General features: G+C 31.6%; 2 protein-coding genes across 2 annotated transcripts in view; both read right to left on the bottom strand.

Annotated features, from left to right (window-relative positions):
- The window catches only part of LOC107451997 (synaptotagmin-12), a 173,454-nt gene that overhangs the window by 96,811 nt on the left and 53,091 nt on the right, over nucleotides 1–23,552 (bottom strand). The gene's annotated exons all lie outside the window — the stretch shown is intronic.
- Nucleotides 2,469–7,628, bottom strand: LOC147816260 (uncharacterized). Its single transcript, XM_087154708.1, has 3 exons — nucleotides 6,314–7,628; nucleotides 4,770–6,040; nucleotides 2,469–4,571 (listed from the first exon to the last, which is right to left on the bottom strand). Exons 1-3 carry the CDS (start codon nucleotides 7,626–7,628, stop codon nucleotides 2,469–2,471), a joined length of 4,689 nt encoding a protein of 1,562 aa, XP_087010834.1.

Raw genomic sequence — 23,552 nt, 5'->3', positions numbered from 1 at the left:
ATTAATGATCATTCTATAAGCTAAAATTTCCGAAGTCTTTAAATTTTCTAAAATGGCAACATGTGTACAAATCATGTAAAGATCTCGCAAACATTTCATTAACCAAGAAAAATAATTTGCATAAGCTATCTAACACATTAATAATGTTACCCCACAACACAACCGGTAAACATTCAATTTAATTAAATTTCAAAGCTAATCGATTGCAGTGGCCAATGCCCTATAAAACATCAATTTTCTCTCTAGTATAGATTAACAGTGACAGCTTAAGCTTCGATAAGTAAATGTCTAAAAGCCATGTGTTGCTTTAGTAAAATCTGACACAACGTGATACAAGTTTCATTACCATGGAGTTCTATAGTGGCACAATATAATATATGGCAGTTTCTCCTCCACTGATTAAAATTGGAGAGGCAACTGAGTGTTTTCGATCAACATATTGCTGAAACATGATAAGGAAATTGACAAACTAGAGGAACATTTCAAATATTTACTTTCTTTTTTTTTTTCATTTTTATTCTGCGATAATTTTACAGCGATTCTAATTTAAAATATTTGCATATTGATTGGTGTATTATGTCGAAATCGATGGGAGTATTCTTTTGTATTTTAATGAATTATAAGGCAGTTATTTTTGATAAATTGTTTCACGACATGTTTTTTGAGATATGAGATTATAGAGATTATTAGAGAATTGAATGATTAAAGAAATTTTGGAAAAGATACATGAATGCTAAACATTTTGACCCCCTCTTAATAACGAGTTGGTCCACCTTTAGCCTACAACGCAGCTGCAGCCCGCTTTGGCATGGATGCCACAAGTCCTTGTCAGATGGCCGGAAAAGTATTGTACCAGATGTTTAAGCAACGATCACGCAAATCCGAGATATTGTGACTTAGTGGTCTTTGAACTCTGAGCTGCAGTTCCATGACATCCCAAATGTGTTCTACCGGATTGAGATCCGGTGAGTTAGGCGGCCAGGACGTTAACTGGAATTCAGCATCATGTTCCTGGAACCACTCCAACAAAATTTGAGCCTTGTGACACGGGGTGTTGTCCTGTTGGAAAATTCCATTTCCAGCTGGAAAAACAGAGGCCGTATAAGGGTGCACCTGGTCCGCAAAGATGTTAAGATACCCTGTAGCACTCACGGTCTGCTCTACTACAACAACGGGTCCCAGAGACGCCTAAGAGAACGTCCCCCAAAGCATAATACCGCCACCACCGGCCTGTGTATGACCTACTGTACATTAAGGGAGTAACTGTTCGCCTGGAAGACGGCGTATCCTGACACGGCCCTTAGGCGTTGATGAAAGACAAACAGTGATTCATCTGACCAGGCAACTCTCTCCCACTGATCCATGGACCAGTCGCGATGTTCCCGGGCCCAGCGCAGGCGTATTGGCAATGGCACTTGGTCAGCAAAGGCCCACGAGTAGGCCGTTTGCTGTGTGGCCCCATATCTAACAGTGACCGCTGAGCAGTGTGCTCTGATGCTATTCTACTTGACCCTGCATTGTATTGGGCTGTCAGCTGAGCCACTGTCTTGCTCCGGTTTTGCTTCACCAAGCGAGACAATCTTTGACGACCTTTTTCTTTGATAGCGTGTGAACGTCCAGCACCATGTCGTCTACTGCTGGTTTCACCGTCATTCATCCACTTTGCATAAGTACTAACAACTGTAGATCGCGAGCAACCCACGAGTTGTGCAGTTTCGGAAATACTTTCTCCGAGCTTTCGAGCCATTACAATACATATGTATAGTTGTAAATTGTAAAACGACGGACCAGGTAAAATTAATTACCAAATAAAAAAAGAGAAAGAAAAAAAATATATATTGTAAAATTTAAACCCTGACAAATTAAGAATCTTAGGAACATTTTATTCTGCAAATAATATATTGAACAATTAACAATACTGGATATTAATTGATTTCACAAAATATAAACTTGAATTGAAATTTTAACAGTAAACAAGTTGAAAATAAGATAGCAGCAAATTATTTAGTTAATTAAACATGAAAACGATTTCAGACAGTTCAGCACAACTAATGACAACAAAACATAAAAACGACTCACCTCGAAAATTAATATAGCTAATAGCTATCGATAAATAACAATTTTGAACGTATCATCGTAATATCTTTGGGAGCTGGTCCCGAAAAGAAAATTATAACCATCTACAACACATCGAATCCGTATAATATATATTGCTCCGTGACGAAAAACAAAGTAAAAGTAAAGGTTCGAAAATGAAACTTACTACTGCGCAGACTCAAACAAAAATTGTGCTGACATCTCTGAATTTGAATTAAACAAAATAAATGATATATGATGAATTGATGCTGCTAGCGTTTAAAGTTACAATTAAGAAATAAAATATACTATATTCAGATTGAAAATTAAATAGCAATGAATAATAAATTTTTTAAAAACTAAACATCCTGCCGGCCAAAGCGGTGGAGGAGTCAGTTCTTGGGTAATGGGCAGATTTTTGTAATGGGTCTGGTGAATTGTCCATTAGAAGTCTTGACTTCTACGACCCGAACCAGTCCGTCACTGCCAGGAAAAGTCCTTATTATTCGGGCTGAAGTCCATTTTAAAGGTGTGGAGATCGAGTCAGTTTTTAAGAGAACTAAGTCCCCAACGGCAACATTCGTTGATGTACCAGTCCACTTAGATTTAGTTTGTAGAGTTTGGAGATAATCTTTACTCCATTTGTTCCAAAATTGAGGACGAAGTTTTTGAATTAAAAACCATCTAGACTTGAGACACATGGATGGTGATGGGTCTCTCTCAGGCAATGAAAGAAGTGGAGCACCCACTATAAAATGTCCAGGGGTAAGAGCCTCTAGATCACTTATTTCTGAGGTTAAGGGACATAACGGTCGAGAATTGAGGCAAGCCTCAATTTGGCACAAGAGCGTAGCCAGTTCTTCGAAATTTAGCATAGCTGAGCCGCATACTTTTAGCAGGTGTCTCTTGGTTGATTTAATATTAGACTCCCAGAGTCCGCCAAAATGAGGTGTTGCAGGAGGAATAAAGTGCCAAGAGATTTGAAGATTGCTGGAAAAATCTTGAACTGAATTGTCTCGAACAATTTTGTATAGAGACTTCAAATAGTTACTGGCTCCTTTAAAATTTGTGGCATTATCACTGTATACATCAGATGGCAACCCTCGTCTAGCAATAAATCGACGAAAGGATGCTAGGAAGGTTTCTGTTGACAAATCAGAGACAAGTTCCAAGTGGACAGCCTTCGTAGCAAAACAAATGAAAAGTGCAATGTACGACTTTAAGGTGACTTTAGATCTTGGTAAATTTGGTTTGGTTGAAATTGGACCTGCAAAGTCCAACCCAACACGTTGGAAAGGTTTAGATGGAATAACTCGATCACGAGGCAAATCGGCCATGAGCTGGCTTGAAGAAACAGCATTTACCTTTAAACAAGTTATACAGTCTCTGAGGATCTTTCTTACTGTGTTTCTCCCAGCTGGAAACCAAAATTTTTGCCGAATTAAAGATAAAACTACAGAAATGCCAGAATGTAACGAAAGCTTATAATAATATTCTATAATAATCGTGACAAAATGATGACTTTTCGGCAAAAGAATAGGATGTTTAGCCGACAGTGACAGATTTGAATTTTTGAGTCTCCCACCAATTCTTAAGACCATGTCAGAATCTAGAAAAGGTGAAAGGGTTATTATTTTAGAGTTTCTTGGAACACAGCCTTTATTTTTTATTGACTTAATTTCATCACTGAATTCCACCCTTTGAATTTCTTTAATAATTGCGATAACAGCATTATCCAATTCACAAACTTGAAGGCAACCGTTTATCCGATTTTCCGAATTTCTCGAGTTGAACACGAATCTTTTACACCAAGCAATCACTCTTATTAATTTGCTGAATGATGAATATTTTTGAGTTAACTCTTGCATCGAATTACTTTCAACTGCTGAGGCATGTATTAAAGTGTCAGGGTTGGAAGTGTGAGCAGAGTTTGGTTTAACCTCTTCAGTGAATGCTGAATTTGCATTAGATAGCCACTCCGGGCCCTGCCACCAAAGTTCCAAGTCCATAAGCTTCTTTGGAAAAATTCCTCGAGTGGCGCAGTCGGCAGGATTGGTAATACCAGCCACATGGTTCCACTCGCCAATATTAGTAAGTGATGTTATGGCTGCAACTCTATTTTTTACGAACTGATCCTTTAAAGAGTCTGATCGAATCCAACTCAGAACGATTTCTGAATCCGACCATAAGAACACTTGCTTCCAAAATTGATCTATCGAAATTTGAAGATTACTATACAATTTTGCTAGCAAATGAGCTGCACACAGTTCGAGGCGAGGTAGTGATACTGTTTTCAAAGGGGCGACCCTGGTTTTTGCTGCCACTATGTTCACTGAAGCTCTATTTTCGTTGTCCACTACTTTCAAATAAAAAACAGCTGAATATGCTTTGAGTGAGGCGTCGCAAAATCCGTGTAACTGGGCATCAATGATTATATTATTTATAGAGATCAGTCTTCTTTGAATTGCTATTTCCTTTAGAGCTTGTTTTTCAGCCTGGAAGGTTTTCCAGACACATAAGAGTTCTTCGGTTAAAGGTTCGTCCCAAGTTAATTTATTTTTCCATAGGCTTTGCATCAAAATTTTTAAGATGATTGTGGCAGGTGAAAGAAAGCCCAGGGGATCAAAAATCCTAGCTATGACAGAAAGCAGTTCTCTTTTTGAGGTAACTATCTCTGGAAATGAAATGTTCACCTGAAAAGTATCTTGTTGTGTATTCCAATACAGTCCTAAGACCTTCTGACATCGATTTTCTTCTATAGTAACATTGTGCTGCTGTGCAAGAGAGTCTTTGGAAAGATCTGATAGAACCTCTGGACAGTTAGACGACCATTTTCTGAGATTGAAACCTCCTCGTTGCAAAAGTGATTTTAAGTTTGAAACTAGATTTTTGGCATTGGGGATGGAATCTGTACCTGATAACAGATCATCAACATAAAATTCTTCCTTAAGAACTCTTGAAGCATCAGGAAAAGCTTTCTCTTCGTCCTTAGCGAGTTGTTGAAGTGTTTTTACAGCAAGATAGGGAGCACAGGCTGTTCCATAGGTGACAATTAATAATCTGTATATCTGGATTTCTTCTTCAGGTTTGAACCTCCAGAGTATTCGTTGGTAATCAGCATCCTCTTCATGAATACGAATTTGACGAAACATTTTCTCGATGTCAGCAGTAAATGCAACTTTGAAAGTTCTAAATTTTAGTAATAGAGAAAATAATTCGGGCTGCAAACGAGGACCTGCATGCAATGCATTGTTGAGAGAATTCCCTGAAGAATCCTTAGCTGACGCATCGAAGACCACTCTTAGTTTGGTTGTGTTGCTGTCTTCTTTAATAACGAAATGATGAGGTAGATAAAATGTTGATTCCTTAATCAGTTCGTCGGAAGGAACTCTTTCCATATGACCTAATTGAAGATATTCCGACATGAAAGTTGTGTACTGATGTTCAAGTTCATTATTCTTACTTAGTTTTCTTTCAATGTAGTTGAATCTTTTACTTGCTTGAGTAGCTGAGTCACCAAATTCTATAGAATGTTTGAAAGGTATTCTCACAATATACCGTCCAGATGGATCTCTAGCAACCGTTTTTTCGTAAAATGCTTCACAATCTATATCATTCTTTGATTTCAGTTCAGCTTGAGGTAAAGATTCGAGCTCCCAGAATTTTGCCAACTGACAATCCAAAGATGAGGTAAGATGACAGTTCACAAAGGAGTTTTCCTTATTGGAGTTTGAGAACACTCTTCCTGATAATAGCCAGCCTAGATGAGAATTGAGTGCAGCTGGAGTACCTTTCTTCCCTAAAATTGGTTCTCCAATTAGCAAGTCAGCGTATAAGTCGGCTCCTAACAGAATGTCTATTGGACCAGTTGCATGAAATGTTGGATCTGCAAGCATTAGACCATGCAGGTGTGGCCAGTTGCATGAAGAAAATGTGAAGTTCGGTAAATCACTTGTTATGCAGTCTACAATTAAAGCTTTACAGCAAAAAATGTTCTCATTAAAATGTGGAGAAAAGACCAAAGATACTTCAGATAAAGAAGATTTTACTAGCGTATTATTAATTCCTGAAATCGAATGATTTGTAACAGTCTTTGATAATTGCAGTCTTTTAACACAGTTTTTGCTCACTAGAGATTTCTGACTGCCGTTGTCAATCAGCGCTCGGCAATTAACGAAATGCCCCTCAGCATTTTTAACCTTTATTAAAGCTGTTGATAATAAAGTATGTTCCTCACTTTTAAAGTTTTGTTGACAAGTTGTGCTGAGCTGAATATTATCCCTAGCTTCAACTAAATTTTCAGATCTGGCTGCAGTATTAGCAAATGAATTTGAATTTTGCCTAACTGAATTGTAAACATTAGAATTTATAGGGTAAAATCGATGCAGTGAAGTGTGATGTCTTTTTTGACAAGATTTACAAGTAGAGTTCGAAGAACAAGAATTCGGAAAATGACCCTTCCTTAAACAATTAGCACAAATTTTGTGGCTTTTTATGAGATTCCACCTGTCATCGATGGTCATTTTACCATAAATAGGACATTTAAAAATTGGATGGCTTTCACTGCATGTAAAACATGAATTTTCTTTTTTATTCAGAACAATATTGTTAACGAATGCTTTCTTAGGAATCGAATTTTGTTTTATTTCCGTTTGCATTCCATCTTTACAAGATAAACCTTTCGCCTGTTGTTCTAAAAATTTAGCCAAATCAGAAAATTTTGGAAAATCTTGATTTGTCAAACTTAGTTCCCATCTTTGCCTAAGTGTTTCGTCTAATTTACCCAAAATAAAATGAATTAAAATTAAATCGACAAACGAGTTTACTTCTAAACCTAAAGTTAATAAAATTCGCGTAACTTCGTTACAAGTGTCTAAAATTTCAAAAATAGACTTAGCTGAATTCGGTTTCATAGACTTTAATCGAAATAATTTGGAAATTTGAGCAAACGCTAATTCTCTTTTATTATCAAATCTTAAATTTAAAGTTTCCCAAGCATGCTTATAATTTTCTTCGGTAAGTGAAAAACCTGAAATTAATTTAAGAGCGGATCCCTTTACGCTAGCGTATAAATACTGAAATTTCTGAAGTTCCGTTAAATCAGAATTTTTATCGATAGACGTCAAAAATAATTCTTTAAATGACAACCATTTCTCGCTTTCACCAAAAAACGTTGGTAATTCAAATTTTGGGAGCCTTAAACAAGTTTCTGAAAGTTTCGATTTATTATTACTAACATTAGCGGCATTATTACTACATACTTCCGTTTTACTCTTTGAAAATTCACGAGCAATTTTGATTTTTAATAAATCAATTTTAGATGCGATTTCATCAAATTCATTTGAATTCGTTTCAAATTCATCTTCTTTACATTGTAACATAATATCGTTATGTATGCTGTTTAATTCAGACCAAATTTCGTTAATTTGTTCTTTAAATACTTCTAACTCTGCGACATCAATAGAAACAACATCAAATTTCGGATGAAGAATGTTTGAAATTCTAGTAATTTTCCCCTTTAACACACTACGCTTCTTTTTTAACATATCCATATCGAAATCGAAAATACGAAATGCTAATCAAAACAAACAAAAGACTCAGCGTCGTTTCCGGTACGAAATCAAAAGCACGAAAATGCAAATTCTCACGACAAAACAATAGCTCAGTGGCCGTCTCCGGCTCGACGGACCAAAAAATGTATAGTTGTAAATTGTAAAACGACGGACCAGGTAAAATTAATTACCAAATAAAAAAAGAGAAAGAAAAAAAATATATATTGTAAAATTTAAACCCTGACAAATTAAGAATCTTAGGAACATTTTATTCTGCAAATAATATATTGAACAATTAACAATACTGGATATTAATTGATTTCACAAAATATAAACTTGAATTGAAATTTTAACAGTAAACAAGTTGAAAATAAGATAGCAGCAAATTATTTAGTTAATTAAACATGAAAACGATTTCAGACAGTTCAGCACAACTAATGACAACAAAACATAAAAACGACTCACCTCGAAAATTAATATAGCTAATAGCTATCGATAAATAACAATTTTGAACGTATCATCGTAATATCTTTGGGAGCTGGTCCCGAAAAGAAAATTATAACCATCTACAACACATCGAATCCGTATAATATATATTGCTCCGTGACGAAAAACAAAGTAAAAGTAAAGGTTCGAAAATGAAACTTACTACTGCGCAGACTCAAACAAAAATTGTGCTGACATCTCTGAATTTGAATTAAACAAAATAAATGATATATGATGAATTGATGCTGCTAGCGTTTAAAGTTACAATTAAGAAATAAAATATACTATATTCAGATTGAAAATTAAATAGCAATGAATAATAAATTTTTTAAAAACTAAACAACATATATATATATATATATATATATATATATATATATATATATATATATATATATATATATATATATATATTCAAAATGAAGATAAAACAAAGAAAAATTATAGACATAAGAAAAAAAGGGGGGGAAATAATAAGTAAAAAAATAACAAACAACAGTTTAAAAAAAAAGGAAGAAATTTTATTTAAAAAAACCGGAAAAAAAAGATATAATCTTTTCATCAGCCCACACGATTATATCCGCAAAACAGAGTGCTTTCTGATATTGTATCAATAAAGCCAAAGCAAAATATATTAATACAATAGTGTGAGGAGCACTCAAAAAATTTTTTTACAAAAATTACAACAAATAAAATAGAACACAAAAAGTAAAAATAAGTAAAAATTGCGTGTAAAAATAGAAAATAAAGAAAAAGAAAAAACAGTATAAAAATGGACTATAAAGCGAGTAGCGAAATCAGATCAACTTACATGGACGGGAAATTTTTCAAGAATGATTTAAAAATGTTTTCGAGGAAAGATTGCCAGATTACAAAATATGAAAACAAAAGCGCAAATTGAGTGTAAATAGAGGGTTTTAAAGTGCCGTTCTTACTGCACTGCTGAAGTGATTTGTGATTCTGTGCATTGATTTGTTAGTGGATGGGCTCGAAATGGATGTGCGCAAGGTAATATTATACAGGATAATTTTATAAATTGACCATAAATAGTTTTAGTTTTAAATTGCCTCTTTTGCAAATAATTTTAGTCACGGATTTGCACGAAATGGATTTTCACATGGAAAAATTATATACATTATCAAAGAAAAAAAATTTTAATAGATAATTTTAACACGGATTTGCCTGAAATGGATTTGCACACGGAAAAAATAACAAAGAAAAAATTTAGTAGATAATTTCAGCCACGGATTTGCCCGAAATGGATTTGCACATGGAAAAATTGTATAGATTAACAAAGGAAATTACTTAGATATTATTATTACTATTATTATTATTATTATTATATATATATATATATATATATATATATATATATATATATATATATATATATATATATATATATATATATATATATATATTTATCCGAAAGGTATAATTTTTTAATACAGAGAGAAAATACTGGTAATAAATTTATATTATTTTGAATAATTTATTTTAAGTTATTAAACTTACGTATATTGGAACACCAAAAGTCGTGGCACCTACTTTACACCATAGTGGTGCTTGACAAAGTGTTCTACTACATCAAAACCGAGGATAGTTCCTGGTGTAGTGTATCACCTAGTACACTACTTGTTGTAAAGTAGCTGCCACCATGTTTGTTATTAAGTAACACGTTATAATTATAGTGAGATATGATACGCACAAGAATTAGTGAAGTTATATATATGCACTTGTTAAAATAAAATGTGTTGATTTAAACATACGCACAATTCATACAGAATATTATTATGAATTCGAACAAAACAAAACAGAAGTGAATAGAAATTAAATATTATAGTATTATTTCATAGAATAGACAGATTTATGAACATTTTATGAGAATATAAATAATTTTTTGAAACAACAAAAAACATACATGCATTTTATAACAATTTACGTGAGTAGTTTTGTAAATTAATCCGGAAAGAAAGAGTGAAATTACTTGGTGAATAATTGACCGCTATAAATATTCTTGGTAAATCAGTAAAGTGGATTGAAACTTCGTATTAAGTAGGCAATGACCATATTTTGTTATTTCAACTGACAAGAAGAACTTCCATTTCAGCAGAAAACTTCATGTAAACAAGCCGCCATCTTGGCCGCGATAGTATTACCATCTTGAAAGTGCCAAATTATTCATTTTTAAATTTCTAACAATAATCCAAAAGCATTTATTATAGGTTTAAGACATTCCCTGCTATCATTTCCCACAAGAAATTAGTAAAACAGTTTAAATATACAATAATTGTTCGTTAAGTTTACGGAGCCCCGAAAAACATTACCTTCCTCTCCAACAAGTTGCAGATGGGTATAAGCTTTATCAATTATTGGTGTTAAGATTTGACTAATTCTTTTAAAATGTGTAAGAGCGCTCAAATTGTTCTTATCTTGAAGTATAGTAACCATTCACACAATTTTCGGAATTTTTCTAACACCGAATTCGGATTCGTATTGCACCACAATTTTTTACAGTGTGCAAAATTAAATAAAAATTTTCAACAGAAACTTACTTTACAAACTATCTAATTTGAAAGAACTATAATTTCAAACCAGATTTAAACTTCAGGACTATCCATCTTAAATGAAATTAAATCTTGTTTTCGAGAATTCAAATATGCAACTTTCTTTTCCTAAAAAATGTTTTGCTTTTATTTACGTTGAATAAAACTCGAAGGAGCTTTATAAAACAGCCAAACAAGTATAATAGAATAAAAAAGCAAGAATGGTATTAGGTTTCGGGAGCATGTCTTTTCAAAAAATATAGTTCTGAGTAGTGTTTCCATTTCATTCGCCTGACGGGAGTTGTTTTTTACATTTTTGAGTGTATAACTAAAAGTGACGCTTTTAAAATGAAACGTCAAAATCAAAGCAAAAGAAAACCCTTAAGTTTTAAATTAAGGCTCAGTCAGTGTTGTAATATAACTTAACAAATCGTCTTAATGTGGTGTTACTGAGTTATTTCATGAACCAAATTGGACTTGGTCACAGGTTGTCCAGATAATCGACTCCTTACTGTATCGATTAATTGTGTTATGGCCTTAAATCTAAAAACCTGTGTAATAAAAGTATAATTCTGCGCTTATTGCTTTTTTATAAACGCCATAAATAACCATATATTTTATAAACACCGTGAATTGAACATTGTTTTGTCAATGTCTTAAAATATTTAAGTTTATTATTATGCTATGTTTTAAAGATGTTGAAATACACGTTTGAAAATTTTTAAAAAAAAATTTTTTTTTTTTACTCAGGTAGTCAGATTACGTTTTAATACTAAAAATTTTTCTATTGTATATTTCTAATATCTTACAATGTTAAATGATTAAAATCATATATATTTCTTCATTAAATTATGAACTTCATGAAACTCCTGAATTAAGTAGTGGAAGAAATTTGCCTTCATTGGAGAACCTTTCGACGGAATTAACCCACGTTTGCGTTGAACAGGAAGGAAAACCACGAAATCCTCCCACGACTAGGCTGTCAGCAGAGGTGAGTCTAACCCATGATCCGACCTCAATTGAGAATATTTACGTCATCACTGTGGTGGGTGCGGAATTCCTATCAACCAGCCATCGCTGGGATTCGAATCCGGTTCAACTCATTGGAAGGTGAACACTCCATCTACTGAGCCACCACGGCTCAAAAAAAAAAAAAAAAAACATGATTTCAATAATTAACTTCATCTATTTGCAAAAAAAAAAAAACTTTAAGTTTAAAAAAAAAATTTGCCAAAATACGTCTTTACACCGAATCGCAAGTCATTAGCCATCACTTTGTCAATATCATTATATCATTTTTCCATTATCGGATTTAGTTGAAATTGAAATGATGATAAAAACTTGCTTTTATTACATTTTCTTAGTATTCTTTCTTTTTGTTTCAAGTAAGGAAGTTAATAGAGTAATTATTTCAAATAGTACAAACTGAATCGGAAATAATTTTTATTGAAAGCATTTTTAATCGAGATAATTATTTCCGAAAAGAAAAGAGAATTTTTTTTTTTTTAATATTTAGATCTGTTGATAATTTATCTGTCTTTATATAAAATTAAACAAATGCTCATTTATGCATTTAAAAATAAATTAATAAAAATATTTTTAATTGAAATCGTTACGAACCTCAGCATCAGTTTTGTACTTTCTAATTATAAAATCCTATAATAAATTTTAGGGCTTCTTTTCATAAAATTTTATTTTCCCAGGAAGCTTTTCTCATTCGGTAGTAAATTAATTGAAGTTTAGTAAAAAAGCGAACTCCCCGAATAACTTATGATTTAATCATTGGATTCATTCTTAATCGAAGTCAATCCTAATGATTCGAGGGTATAAGTTTAAATATGCTAATTAAATAGTCAGACGATATTTTAAGTTACGAAATCAGGCAGAAAAACGTATTTCCTCTGAATAAACATATTTCTTTTTCCAATGGTTTTTCAATTTCTGAAAGTATGGAGGGTAGCTGCTATCTAGAAAATGTGGTTCAAATACTTTAGGCAAGAAAACGATTGAAAAGTTCGGAACCTTAATGTTAATTTCACTTTTTACTTTCTTCGCTATATTTCGAGAAGGGGCCAAGTGAATCAGCAAAATTTGCACACAATTATAAAAAATTATTTTTCCTGTAATACATATTTTTTAAAAATTATTAATTTATTTAAAAATAGTCTCATTATTTCATTTAAAAATAGTCGCATAGCTTTTGCATCGTAAAACACAAAGGACTTTTCAATTATTTTACTAATTCTCATGAAATCAAATTTTAAATATACGACTCTAGACAATCAGAAAACTCAAAAACTATTGCATTCATTTCATTCAAGTTTATGCAGTTTCTCTGTTAAAATTACATATTTTACAAAGATGTATAAGTTTGTTAACTTTCTAAATCAAATTTTTTTCAAACCATTATCAAACATAAAAATAAAATAATAATAAATAATTATTGAGTAAATTTTTTTCAGTGAATTATCTTTGGTTAAGTGAATTTCATAATTGAGTGGAAAAAAAATTCGGTTTCCCTTAAATTTAACGAAATACGTAAAAAAATCTGATTGGCTTGTGAATTTTATATTTAAAATCGATTTCATAATTAGGTTATTTGCATAAGTTGTTCCGCTTTAGTTTATTGTTTATTGATGATTTGAAAAACTACGCAATTAAGAAGAAAATGTTGCTTTTCACATTTTCCACGTTAGTTCGAAAACTATATAAATAAATGAATGCTCACAATTTTTTACGAAATCATTTGAATGAAAGAAAATTTTCGTAGTTACGGTTACTAACAACAACATGTAAATGCTGAAAATTGGCATTTATCCAAAAAATAGACACACTTTAAGCGCTCGTGTTAAGAAAATCTGTTGTTCAAATGAATAGATTCAGCGAATAAAACATGACTGAATTAAGCGATTGAAGTACTTTACTGAAGAAATTTAATTCATGTAAGTAATTTAGTAGAAGATAGTGGCTGAATAACTTAAAAATATTTTACGCATTATGATGGTAGCATGCAAGTTTCACAAAGATTTTGCCTTAAAGCAAGCAATTTTCTTTCAGTATAACTGTAACCTGTGAAATGAAATAATTGGTTGCAGTTTTGTTTTTATTTCCGTCATCATTTGCGGATCATGTAGAATCATAAGATGATGCAAAGGTAAAATTGAGAGAAAAAAAGTCTAAGTTACAATTTATGACGGGACAATTTATGACGGGGTTCGAGAACGTGACGTCAAATATGCGTATTAATTAGTTTAGATGTTATTTCAAGTTGCGAAATTAGACGCAAAAACGCACTTTTTCTGAATAAACATAATTTGTTTTCAACGGGTTCGGATTTCTAACTAAAATATAGGAGAAAGTGTGCAATTGTGGAGATTAGGTCCCCATAGTTTGGTCAAGATAGCTATCCAAAGTTTGGACCCCTTAATGCAGATTTTACTATTTGCGTATTTCACCGTATTTCGAGAACTTTTTGAGAGAATTGAAGAATTTTACACACAATTATAAAATCAATTTATCCAAAGAGAGTTCCATTCAAAAAATAAATTTTCGTAAATATTTATTATTATTTTATTTAACTATGGAGGAAAAAAATTTGAATTATAAAGTGTACAATTTCGTACGTCATTTTAAATTATGTAATCTGTGTAAAAAACCAAAATATACGTATTCCAAATACAAAATTTTAACGGAATTGGTTGAATAGATTTTGAGAAATCAAATTTTGAATTAACGACTTCTTTAAAACTCGATTTCTCCGAAACTATCACTATTTCTCGATAATTTTTTTCAATATACAGTCAAACCCCGCTATAGTGAACACGGTTTATAGTGAACTCCTGGATATAGTGAATGAAATGTTAAGTCCCGTGCCTTGCTATACACGCATAATGTTATTTTTTGTGGATATAGTGAACCAAAAAATGAGGAAGTTGGATATAATGAACTTTTTTCTGTCTTCAACTGATTTTTTCTTTCTTTTTTTAAGTAATAATTTTGAAATTTTTACTTTAAAATAAATACATATACCGATTTTTAAAATCATCTATCGAGGGGAATTTAGCGATAAGCTTCTTTTATCTCACTTTCCCATCCCTAAACAGCCCAAGCAGATAGTGCACCTGTAAGGTGTCAGTGAGATCAATATGAATTTTCTGTCAAGATTGCTCATCAGCTAAAGATTACTAATTTATTTATTTATTTATTTTTTTTTGAATGCAAGACGAAGAGTAATGAAAAATAACACATTTTTCGTTAATAAAAAATATTTTTCAGTCATTTATTTAAACAATGTGTAATAAAAGGGAGGAGTTTGGGAGCCATTAGTTAAATTGCCTGCGTAACGGATATAGTGAACTCCCGGTTATAGTGAACCAAAATTTCGGTCCCTTGAAGGTTCACTATAGTGGGGTTTGACTGTATTCATATTCAAGTATATTCATAAGATGATATGAAACATTTTATTTTTATAAATTTTTACAGGATATGGAAAATTATAACGGAATGAAAATTTAAAACACTCAACATAATTTTAACTAGTTAAATTTGATGCAAAGAATAAAACTAGCAATAAAAGCAATCCGAGGAGAAAATTTGCTATAAAATAAGAACATGTGAGAGAAAATATAATGTAATTAAGTTTCAGACACAAGATATTATTTATCAGTACGGTTAAGAATTTTTTAATAGTGTTGCAGAGAACTACCCTTTGGAACATTTTTATTGCTTTTTGGTGCAAAAAAAATATTCTTGAGAGGATTTTTTTCTTACAAGAATCTTTTAAAGCCATTTTTTCAACAGCTGTCGCAAGTGAGACAAAATTGATTTTTCCTCAGCGTCCTTTTTTGTCCCTGCTTGAACTTTTCATATTGACTTACATCGAATTAGCAACTAAGCACATTAAAACTTAGTTATCGTCTGTATTTTAAGTGTTTTTTTTCGAGCAACAATCGAGCTCCACATTGAAAATAATTAACGTGAATTGTGATAGGAGAATAATAGTAGTTATACTTTAATGGGCTAAAAATACCTTTAAACGTGCCCATATGTTTAGTGAAGATTCAAGTTTTTTATTTATTTATGCATTAAGTTTATTTATTATTTTGAATGAATGAAATTTTTACTTAATTTCTTTCGTCTGTTAAAATAAATTTATGTAAAAATATTTCACGATTGATTTTCTTCTTCTTCCCCAATGTCAAAAATGTTTTCCTAACGTCTAATTTACTAAAGTTTTGTATGTTTCCGTCTGCGGAAAAACAGAAAAGCTCGGTAATTTTTGCCGAATTGCTATAATAATGACTTATTGTAAAATTAACTATAAAATACGTTTTTATATTATGTCATAAAATTTGATAAATGTGGTTAAATTTAGTAATTTTATCATGACAACTTGGATAATGGCGAATAAACCATTTATGGTTAAACGTTTTAGTTTTGTATTTTTTACTAAATATATTTGTTAATAAGAACTATAATTTTGAAGACCGTTAACCGTTGCCATATGAGCAGAAAAGTTACAAAATGAATAGTTTAAATAACGTGTATTTTGATTTTATTAACCACTATTGTGGTTTTTAGGATTTTATTATTATGGTTTTTAACCAGAATTACTCATTTGTTAACCAGAAATGTTATTACAATACAGTAGTAATTTTAACAGAATTTGTTTTCTCTGTGTAACTAAGGATTAAATTTAATGTACCTTTTTTTCCTAGGGATTTCTAGTTTTGTTTTTTATTTCACTTTTTTAAAAATCATTTCAATATAAACTATGCACTCTTTATCTGCTTTTTTTTTCAACTGAATAATTTTTATTGTGATTAAGGAAATCGGTAAAACTTAAAATCTTGAAAAATGTTTGAAAACTTTATATATTTCTCACCTTGTTAGAATCAAACAAGAAAAATTTATATTAGTAATAGAAAATTTAATTATGTAACACATTAAAAAAAATGAGCTCGTTTTTTTCCCCGCTTGAACCGCATTGGTTTAAATCTGCCAACCTTGTTCATATTACTAGCTCTTTTATCAGTTTCAAGAGGGTGTCCCCAACTCGATTCTATAAATAAGTTTGGAAGATTAAATTTACTTAATATTTACGTTATTTTGAAGATCGAGCGTTTGTTTATTTCTTACCAAATTACCACTGAATCGATAAATTCCCTTCCATACTTCGTGACAGTTTTAGTAAACTCACATCATACCTGCTTCCCACCATTTCCCAACCTCATCCTTCACGTCGTCGAAGAGCTGAAATACCTTCCGACAAATTATGCCTTTAAATTAGAGAGCTGATAGTAGTCACAGGGTTCAGATGTAGAACGTGTGTGTGACCCTCCAAAAAAAACCAGATTTCCTTATTAAAAATTAATTATTAACATTTTTACAAAATTTCTTTGGTCATCTTCTAAGTACTCTTCATTAGATGCGATGCACTTGTTAAGTATTCTTTCCCAAATTTTTGATGCACCTTCGATGCTTTTCAGCGTTGATATCGTCCAGAACAGTCTCAACATCATGAAAATTATTTTTATAGACTTTTTTTTCATTCTGCGATGCAGAAAAAAGTCACACGGAGTAAGATCTGGCGAATACGGAGGGTTCAGAACTACAGTCCATTCCTGAGAGGCTGTTTTTTTTTAATCATATAGCGAGAAGCAAATTTAGCGGAAACACAATTTAGCGAAAATTTAGCAAAGTCACTATCGGTTAGCATACTCATGCCTGTTTCTTTTGAAATTCGGTTGATCTTGAAACGGCGAACCTCGTAGTGTTTTAGGCATATTTTTTTTAACTTTTTCGTCGTTCCAGGATGCTAAAGACGCCCAGAACGAACTTGATCTTCAACACTCATTAAGCGACTCGAAAATGTGTGTGCCGCTCCTTAAAACCAAGTTGAAGCATTTTACAACCTTACATTTTCAATTTTTGAAAAATTTCAAACACACTTTTAGTTTTTAAAAAAAAATTGTCATGACGACTTCGCAACGGGAATAAAATAAAGAGTAAGTGAAACACAACGTTCGTATTTTCTAGAATAAGGTTAATCATCCCCCCCCCCCATTTTTGAGGGTATCGAAATTTGTCGAAAAATGTTTCGTTTATTTATGGAAAACACATTTTTGTATATGTTTGGGTGATTTAAATAATCATTTACACTAATTAGCATATTTTAGGTTAGGTCTTTGAACCATTAAGATTTAATTTAAGATAAGGTCGTTAAGATTGAGTCCTAGTACATAAAAATGCTGTCGTTAGAGCAGAAAATTTTTAGATGCCTTCCTTTTGCTTGGCATACCTTATACTATCCTCAGTTGAATATTTACATTTTATTCCACTATTCCGCATAAATCTCATAACTTATATTGCTTGTCATCTTTATAAGTTATTAAACAAAAAATAACACTGAAAAATGAGTAAAAAATTTCGAAACTATAGACTGCAGTATTGATTTCTTTTATTTTTTACTGAAAAATAAGTCTCTATTTATGCATATGTGATATACTTCGAATTGTTTACTTGGTTGGCATCAGAGATGAAAAAACAAACTGTTCTTTCCAGTTTTTATTGATCATGTTTTGCCTCTAAAACACATTCGTGGATTTAAACTTACGTTATTTTAGTAGATTCAATGCAAGTATTTTTTATCTAATGGTCTATTGATCGGACAAAATATGCCATAAAACCCATAATCATTGCATGATCGTATATGAATTCTTTAGGGTAAGCACATTTCTAAATTTCTAAATAAGGATTTTTTTGTTTTGTTGCTAGGCAGTCTCAATTTACTTTTTTCCGTAAGGGGCCATCTATAAAATATGACCATCAAAAAGGGATTAAATTGAACTCACAATTTTAAGCAAGTTTTTCTGGAGTTTTTTACCCCCTTTTCTTTAAATCAAGTTGGAATTTTGTCCATTTTTTTGTCTCTTTCTTGTGACGTGCATAATTTATTGTACTACTTGCTTTTTTTTTATCTCAAGTACATATAGTTGTAATTTTTTAACACGAATTCAGCGCAGTTTGGTCACATTTGGCTTTTTCGACAGTATGCCGAAATCAATAAACTAATAGTAGTTCTTATTAAAAAATTTCACATTACCTCATAAAAGTCCTCAACTGAAATTTATAAAAGCAAATTTTAAGTTAAGTTCATAAGTTATCTAATCTTCTTTGAAATCTGTCATTTGACCAATTAACAATTTTATTTTAAAAAAAATAGAGTCAAAATTGATTTTAATCTCTTACCTTAAATGATATGGATATTTTATTTTTTAAAAAATGCGCAGTTTCACACAAATAGGAAGCAAATATTTCTGTTAGCCTGATTTTAAAAGTTTATTTCATTTTTTATTTTCTTCAGTTACATTTGTCATTGATTTAATCTCGAATGTAATTGCATTAAAAGGTTTGCACTTATATAAATACGAGTTCAACCCCTCCAAGGTTCCCTAGGTATATTTTCTACCTTTTTGTCACTTTTCTCGTTTGCGAATTTCCAGTTCAGCGTCTTTTAACGACCCCGCTCTTCTGTTTGCCTTGCTTTAAACAGAAAAAACTTGATTCTTGACTTTTTTTAATTCAGGTGATAAATCTTAAAATAAGTAAAAACTTGGATTATAATTGCGACGAAATAAAACCAGGAAAAAAATCTGCAAAAAAAAAAGAGAGTGAGTCGTTAAAGGCCGCTAGATTGGAAGTTAGCTTCCCGCTCTATTATCTTTTTTCAATAATACACAGTTTCTACCATTGTTTACTTTTATTTCCTTGACCGCATTGTAGTTTCATGGTAGTATTTGACTTAAGTACTTAAGTGTCATTAAAACATTATTTAAAAATAAATTTTAAAAACAATTGCATAAATGTAGGACAAAAATAATCAATCAGTTCAAATCTCTTTATTATTTTTCGAAGCAAAGGTTAAAATTTCAAATAATAAATAAATGAAAGATTTTAAATGTTCTACACAGATTTGTATGATTCATAGATTTTTAATTGAAATAAACAACGTAAGACTAACCAACATTAACCTCTTCACAAACGAAATATTTTTATATCTTCAAGATATTCCCCTTCATTTCGAATATGCTCTGTAGCTTCAAGATGTCTCCGGAATATGACCTATAACTCAAGACTATAACTCAAGAATGTAATTCTGATGCTTATTAATTAAGTTAATACGGATTTTATTTTATTTTGTAATCGTCGTTGGACAGCCGACCCAATTTTTCGGGTTTATCACGACAAACTTTGTAGCCTTGTCATTTTGGACTCAATACAAGAAAACAAGAAAATTTCTGAATCAAGTATTGGGAGAAATTTGCTTTCGTGGAGGACTTTTTGATGGAACTAACCAGCATTTACGTTACACGGAGAGGAAAACCACGAAAACCTTTCACTGCTAGCTTGACGGCAAGGGGACTCTCACCCGTAATTACCACGGGGATATTTTACACCAGCATTGTGGTCGGTGCGAGCAGGGTGCGGAATTCGAATCAACCGGTCATCACTGGGATTCGAATCCGGTTAACCTCATTGGAAAGCGAACGCTCTATCCCTTGAGCGTGGATTATGGATTAAAAATTATGTCGGACATACCAGACACCAGAACCGAGGGGATTAAATAAAATCCAAAAGTACTTTGATGTTTAGTTAATTAGTTAAATATTTAAATTTAATTTTTAATTAGTTTGATGTTTGAATCACAGACATCAAAAAATAATTTTGTTGTATTGTTCACTTTTATTTGGAAAAGATTTTCTATCTAATACCCAATCCATTTGAATTCCTAATGCAAAAAAAAAAAAAGTTTCGCGTTGTTTTCTGGACATTGGAAAAAGGTGTGAAAAAGAGAAAAGAAAGCAGGTCGATGGCTTCTCAAAATCCAAATCTGGCACCGGACCAAGAAAAGGGACCCGTTATTGGAGTATCAGAACGTCACTTTTCTGGCGTAACAATAAAGAACAGCGGCAGCCTCAGTTGACGCAAATCAATAAAAGTTACCACCACCCCTCTTATGTTCGGATCTTTTCCTCTTTAACGTCTTCTGGCGAGATTGCCTCTCTAATTTGGAAAGTTTGTCACTTTGTGTACTCTCTTGACAGAAGCAATCCTATTGCGATGGTATATAGGCTCGATTTATGAAAAACATCGCGAGAGCTTATGCCAAAAGTAGGGAATTTGTATCGAAATGTCACTCTTCTTAAATCGTATCGCAACTTTAGCAATATCGAGATTTATACTTTTTGTTGTTGTTGTTTTTATGGTGAGTGAGAATTCCGAAAGCATTTCTTAGGATTGCATATGTGTTTTTCTATAAATTATGATCAACAGAAAAGACTCGTAAGAAGTATCTTCTTTTGAAAAAGTGTATATATAAATATTTGTTAGTAAACTGAATTTTTAAAAGTGAAACCCCCTGCTAAATGCGCAGTTTTTAACACAAATGAATGATAAGATTTTAAAAGTTTATATCTTTGAAACTATTACTCTCATTACAATAAATGATACACGAAATTACTGTTTATATATACACATATATATCTATATACTTATATATCCATGTTTGACATCAACCGAAAACTGCATAGAATCAGTCGAACTTTTTGTTCGCTTGAAGCTTTGTTATAATATATCATGATTATATGTTTATGTGGCTTAAGCGTGAAGTTGGCTGCGAAAAATTACAATTGAGATACAATTAAGTCTTCCGTGAGGAAGAACAACCCAATGTTTTATCTAAAGTTATTATACTTTTATTAATTTTATTTGCGTATGAAAATGCATCGAAACTACAGTTCCGACAACGTCTGTCGTCACCCAAAAAGAGTCAATATGAATTCTACAAAATTAAACAGATGAGTTTAAGTAAGTACTTCTAGAAATACTGTAAATATTTTCCCTGAGAAGTCGCTTCACAAGCATAAAGAGTAATATATGAATAATGTCAAAGAGGCCATTACACTTTGTTTTGCTGCGTGGAAACTATGGAATTTAGAAACGGTAAGATTACAAATGCGTGTATAAAAATGTACAAGGAGTTAGGGTGATATAAAAAAAATTGTGTTCAATAATTAGTTTGAGAATTATTAACTGTTAAACTTAAAATAAAATTATTCTACTCGAGCAGCTTCGCTGACCAGAAAAATTCATTTACTATCTTGAAATTTGATGTGATGAAAGGGTAATTGTTTTTGTGTATTTAAAAATAATTTTTTTTTCAAAGCTTCAATTTAGGGCCGGCATAGGTTTGGACCAGGTATAAGGTTTGCATAAGGTTTTGGGTTCGATCTCCGGCAGCTGAAGACTTTCCGTATAGTAAATGGTGACTGATGCATGTTAAATCTGTCGAGTCACAAAGTCCTCCATGTTCAAACAACAAATCATACCTCTGGGGGTATTGATCCAGGAGTTTCCTTGTCTTCTGGATTGCTTCAAAACTGCTGAACATTAGTAGTCATAAACCCAAAATTGGGTCCGCTGCTCAACGACGGTTATAAAATATAAAATAAAATGAAATTATAAAAAAGTTTCAATTTGGTTTAAATAATAATTCAATTTTAAACTATTTTCCCTCAGATTTATGCTTTGAATAATAATAAATTCACCCATTAACTCTTTCTAGATGGATTTTTAATTTCATATAGAGAAAGCTTTTTTTTGGCAGCACATTGTTTACTTATCATTTATATTTATATTGTGCATATAGTAAAATGGCAGATCTGGGAGAGGAGTTGAAGCATTGAAAATTTTTCGACTTCTAGTCTCTGCTCACAATGCAAATAGAACGGACCAGAATCTGCCTTTTATTAAACAAAATACTTTGTAAAAATTCTTTTTCACTGTATCAAACGTAAACATTGACTCATATGAAATGCATCATTCGTTTGATTGGTCTTATAGTATAAAACTTTTTAAATATTAATATATAGAAGCCTCGAAAGTTTGGGGATCCTGGGCTAGATCAACATTTGACCTTAAGGCCCTGCGTTATAGATAAATTAGAAAATACTTATATTATTACATTCACTTTTTCTTAGCTTTATTTAAGTTATTTTCCTCACAAAATGATGCAAATTTTCCCAATTACGTGATTTCTTTAAAGCTATGTCACCATGACAGTTTTACAAGTTTTGCCAACCACCCCATTAGGAGGAGTGAAGTTCAAAAGATTGTTGTTTGAAATCTAATGTTAAAAAAAGGGTTGTCCAACAGTCTTCTAGAATTAAAACCTGATGAGATATACATTTCCCGTCAGGTTCAATGTAGGAAAGTTTATTTATTTCTTGAGATTTTTATTTTATAAGCTTTCGTTTGTATGGATGTCAAAAATAAAGGTTAAAGAGATAGAAAAAAATCCTTTGTTGACAAAAAAAATCATCTCAACATTTATGATCAACAGCAAGTTATTTTTGAACACATAAAAAACTTATTCCAGAGATATAAAAACAAGACGTTTCATTTACGAGTAGAATTATTTTTCACTTATTTCTTCGATTCGCATCACGGATTTTATAAACCTAAGAAAGAATTTCATTTTTTTCCAATGAAGCTTATTATTTTCTAATTCCAAATAATCTTTACTTTTAATATGATTATGTATAATTATACATAATTTTAAAGTCTTTATTGAATGAATTGACTCATGTTATCAGAGTGAATTGTATACATATCATTCCTTTGTTTCCTTCAGTGACTATTTGGTAAGTTTAAAGTTTATTATTAGCACATTTTGAAAAGGTTTTGCTTATAATTAGCTCAAAACTCTCAAGCAATTTTTCTTCAGAAAATTCTTAGCAGATTTCTTTTAAATATTTCTCTTTTATTTTGTTATTACCATTTTTAATTCCAGGAAACTGCTTCCAAGGATTAAAAATAAATTAGCACAACA

The sequence above is a fragment of the Parasteatoda tepidariorum genome, chromosome 1 (genome assembly GCF_982258835.1).
Source record: "Parasteatoda tepidariorum strain Cologne lab strain chromosome 1, Ptep-v5.0, whole genome shotgun sequence".
Lineage (NCBI taxonomy): Eukaryota > Metazoa > Arthropoda > Arachnida > Araneae > Theridiidae > Parasteatoda > Parasteatoda tepidariorum.
This window is presented reverse-complemented; position numbering and strand designations above follow the sequence as displayed.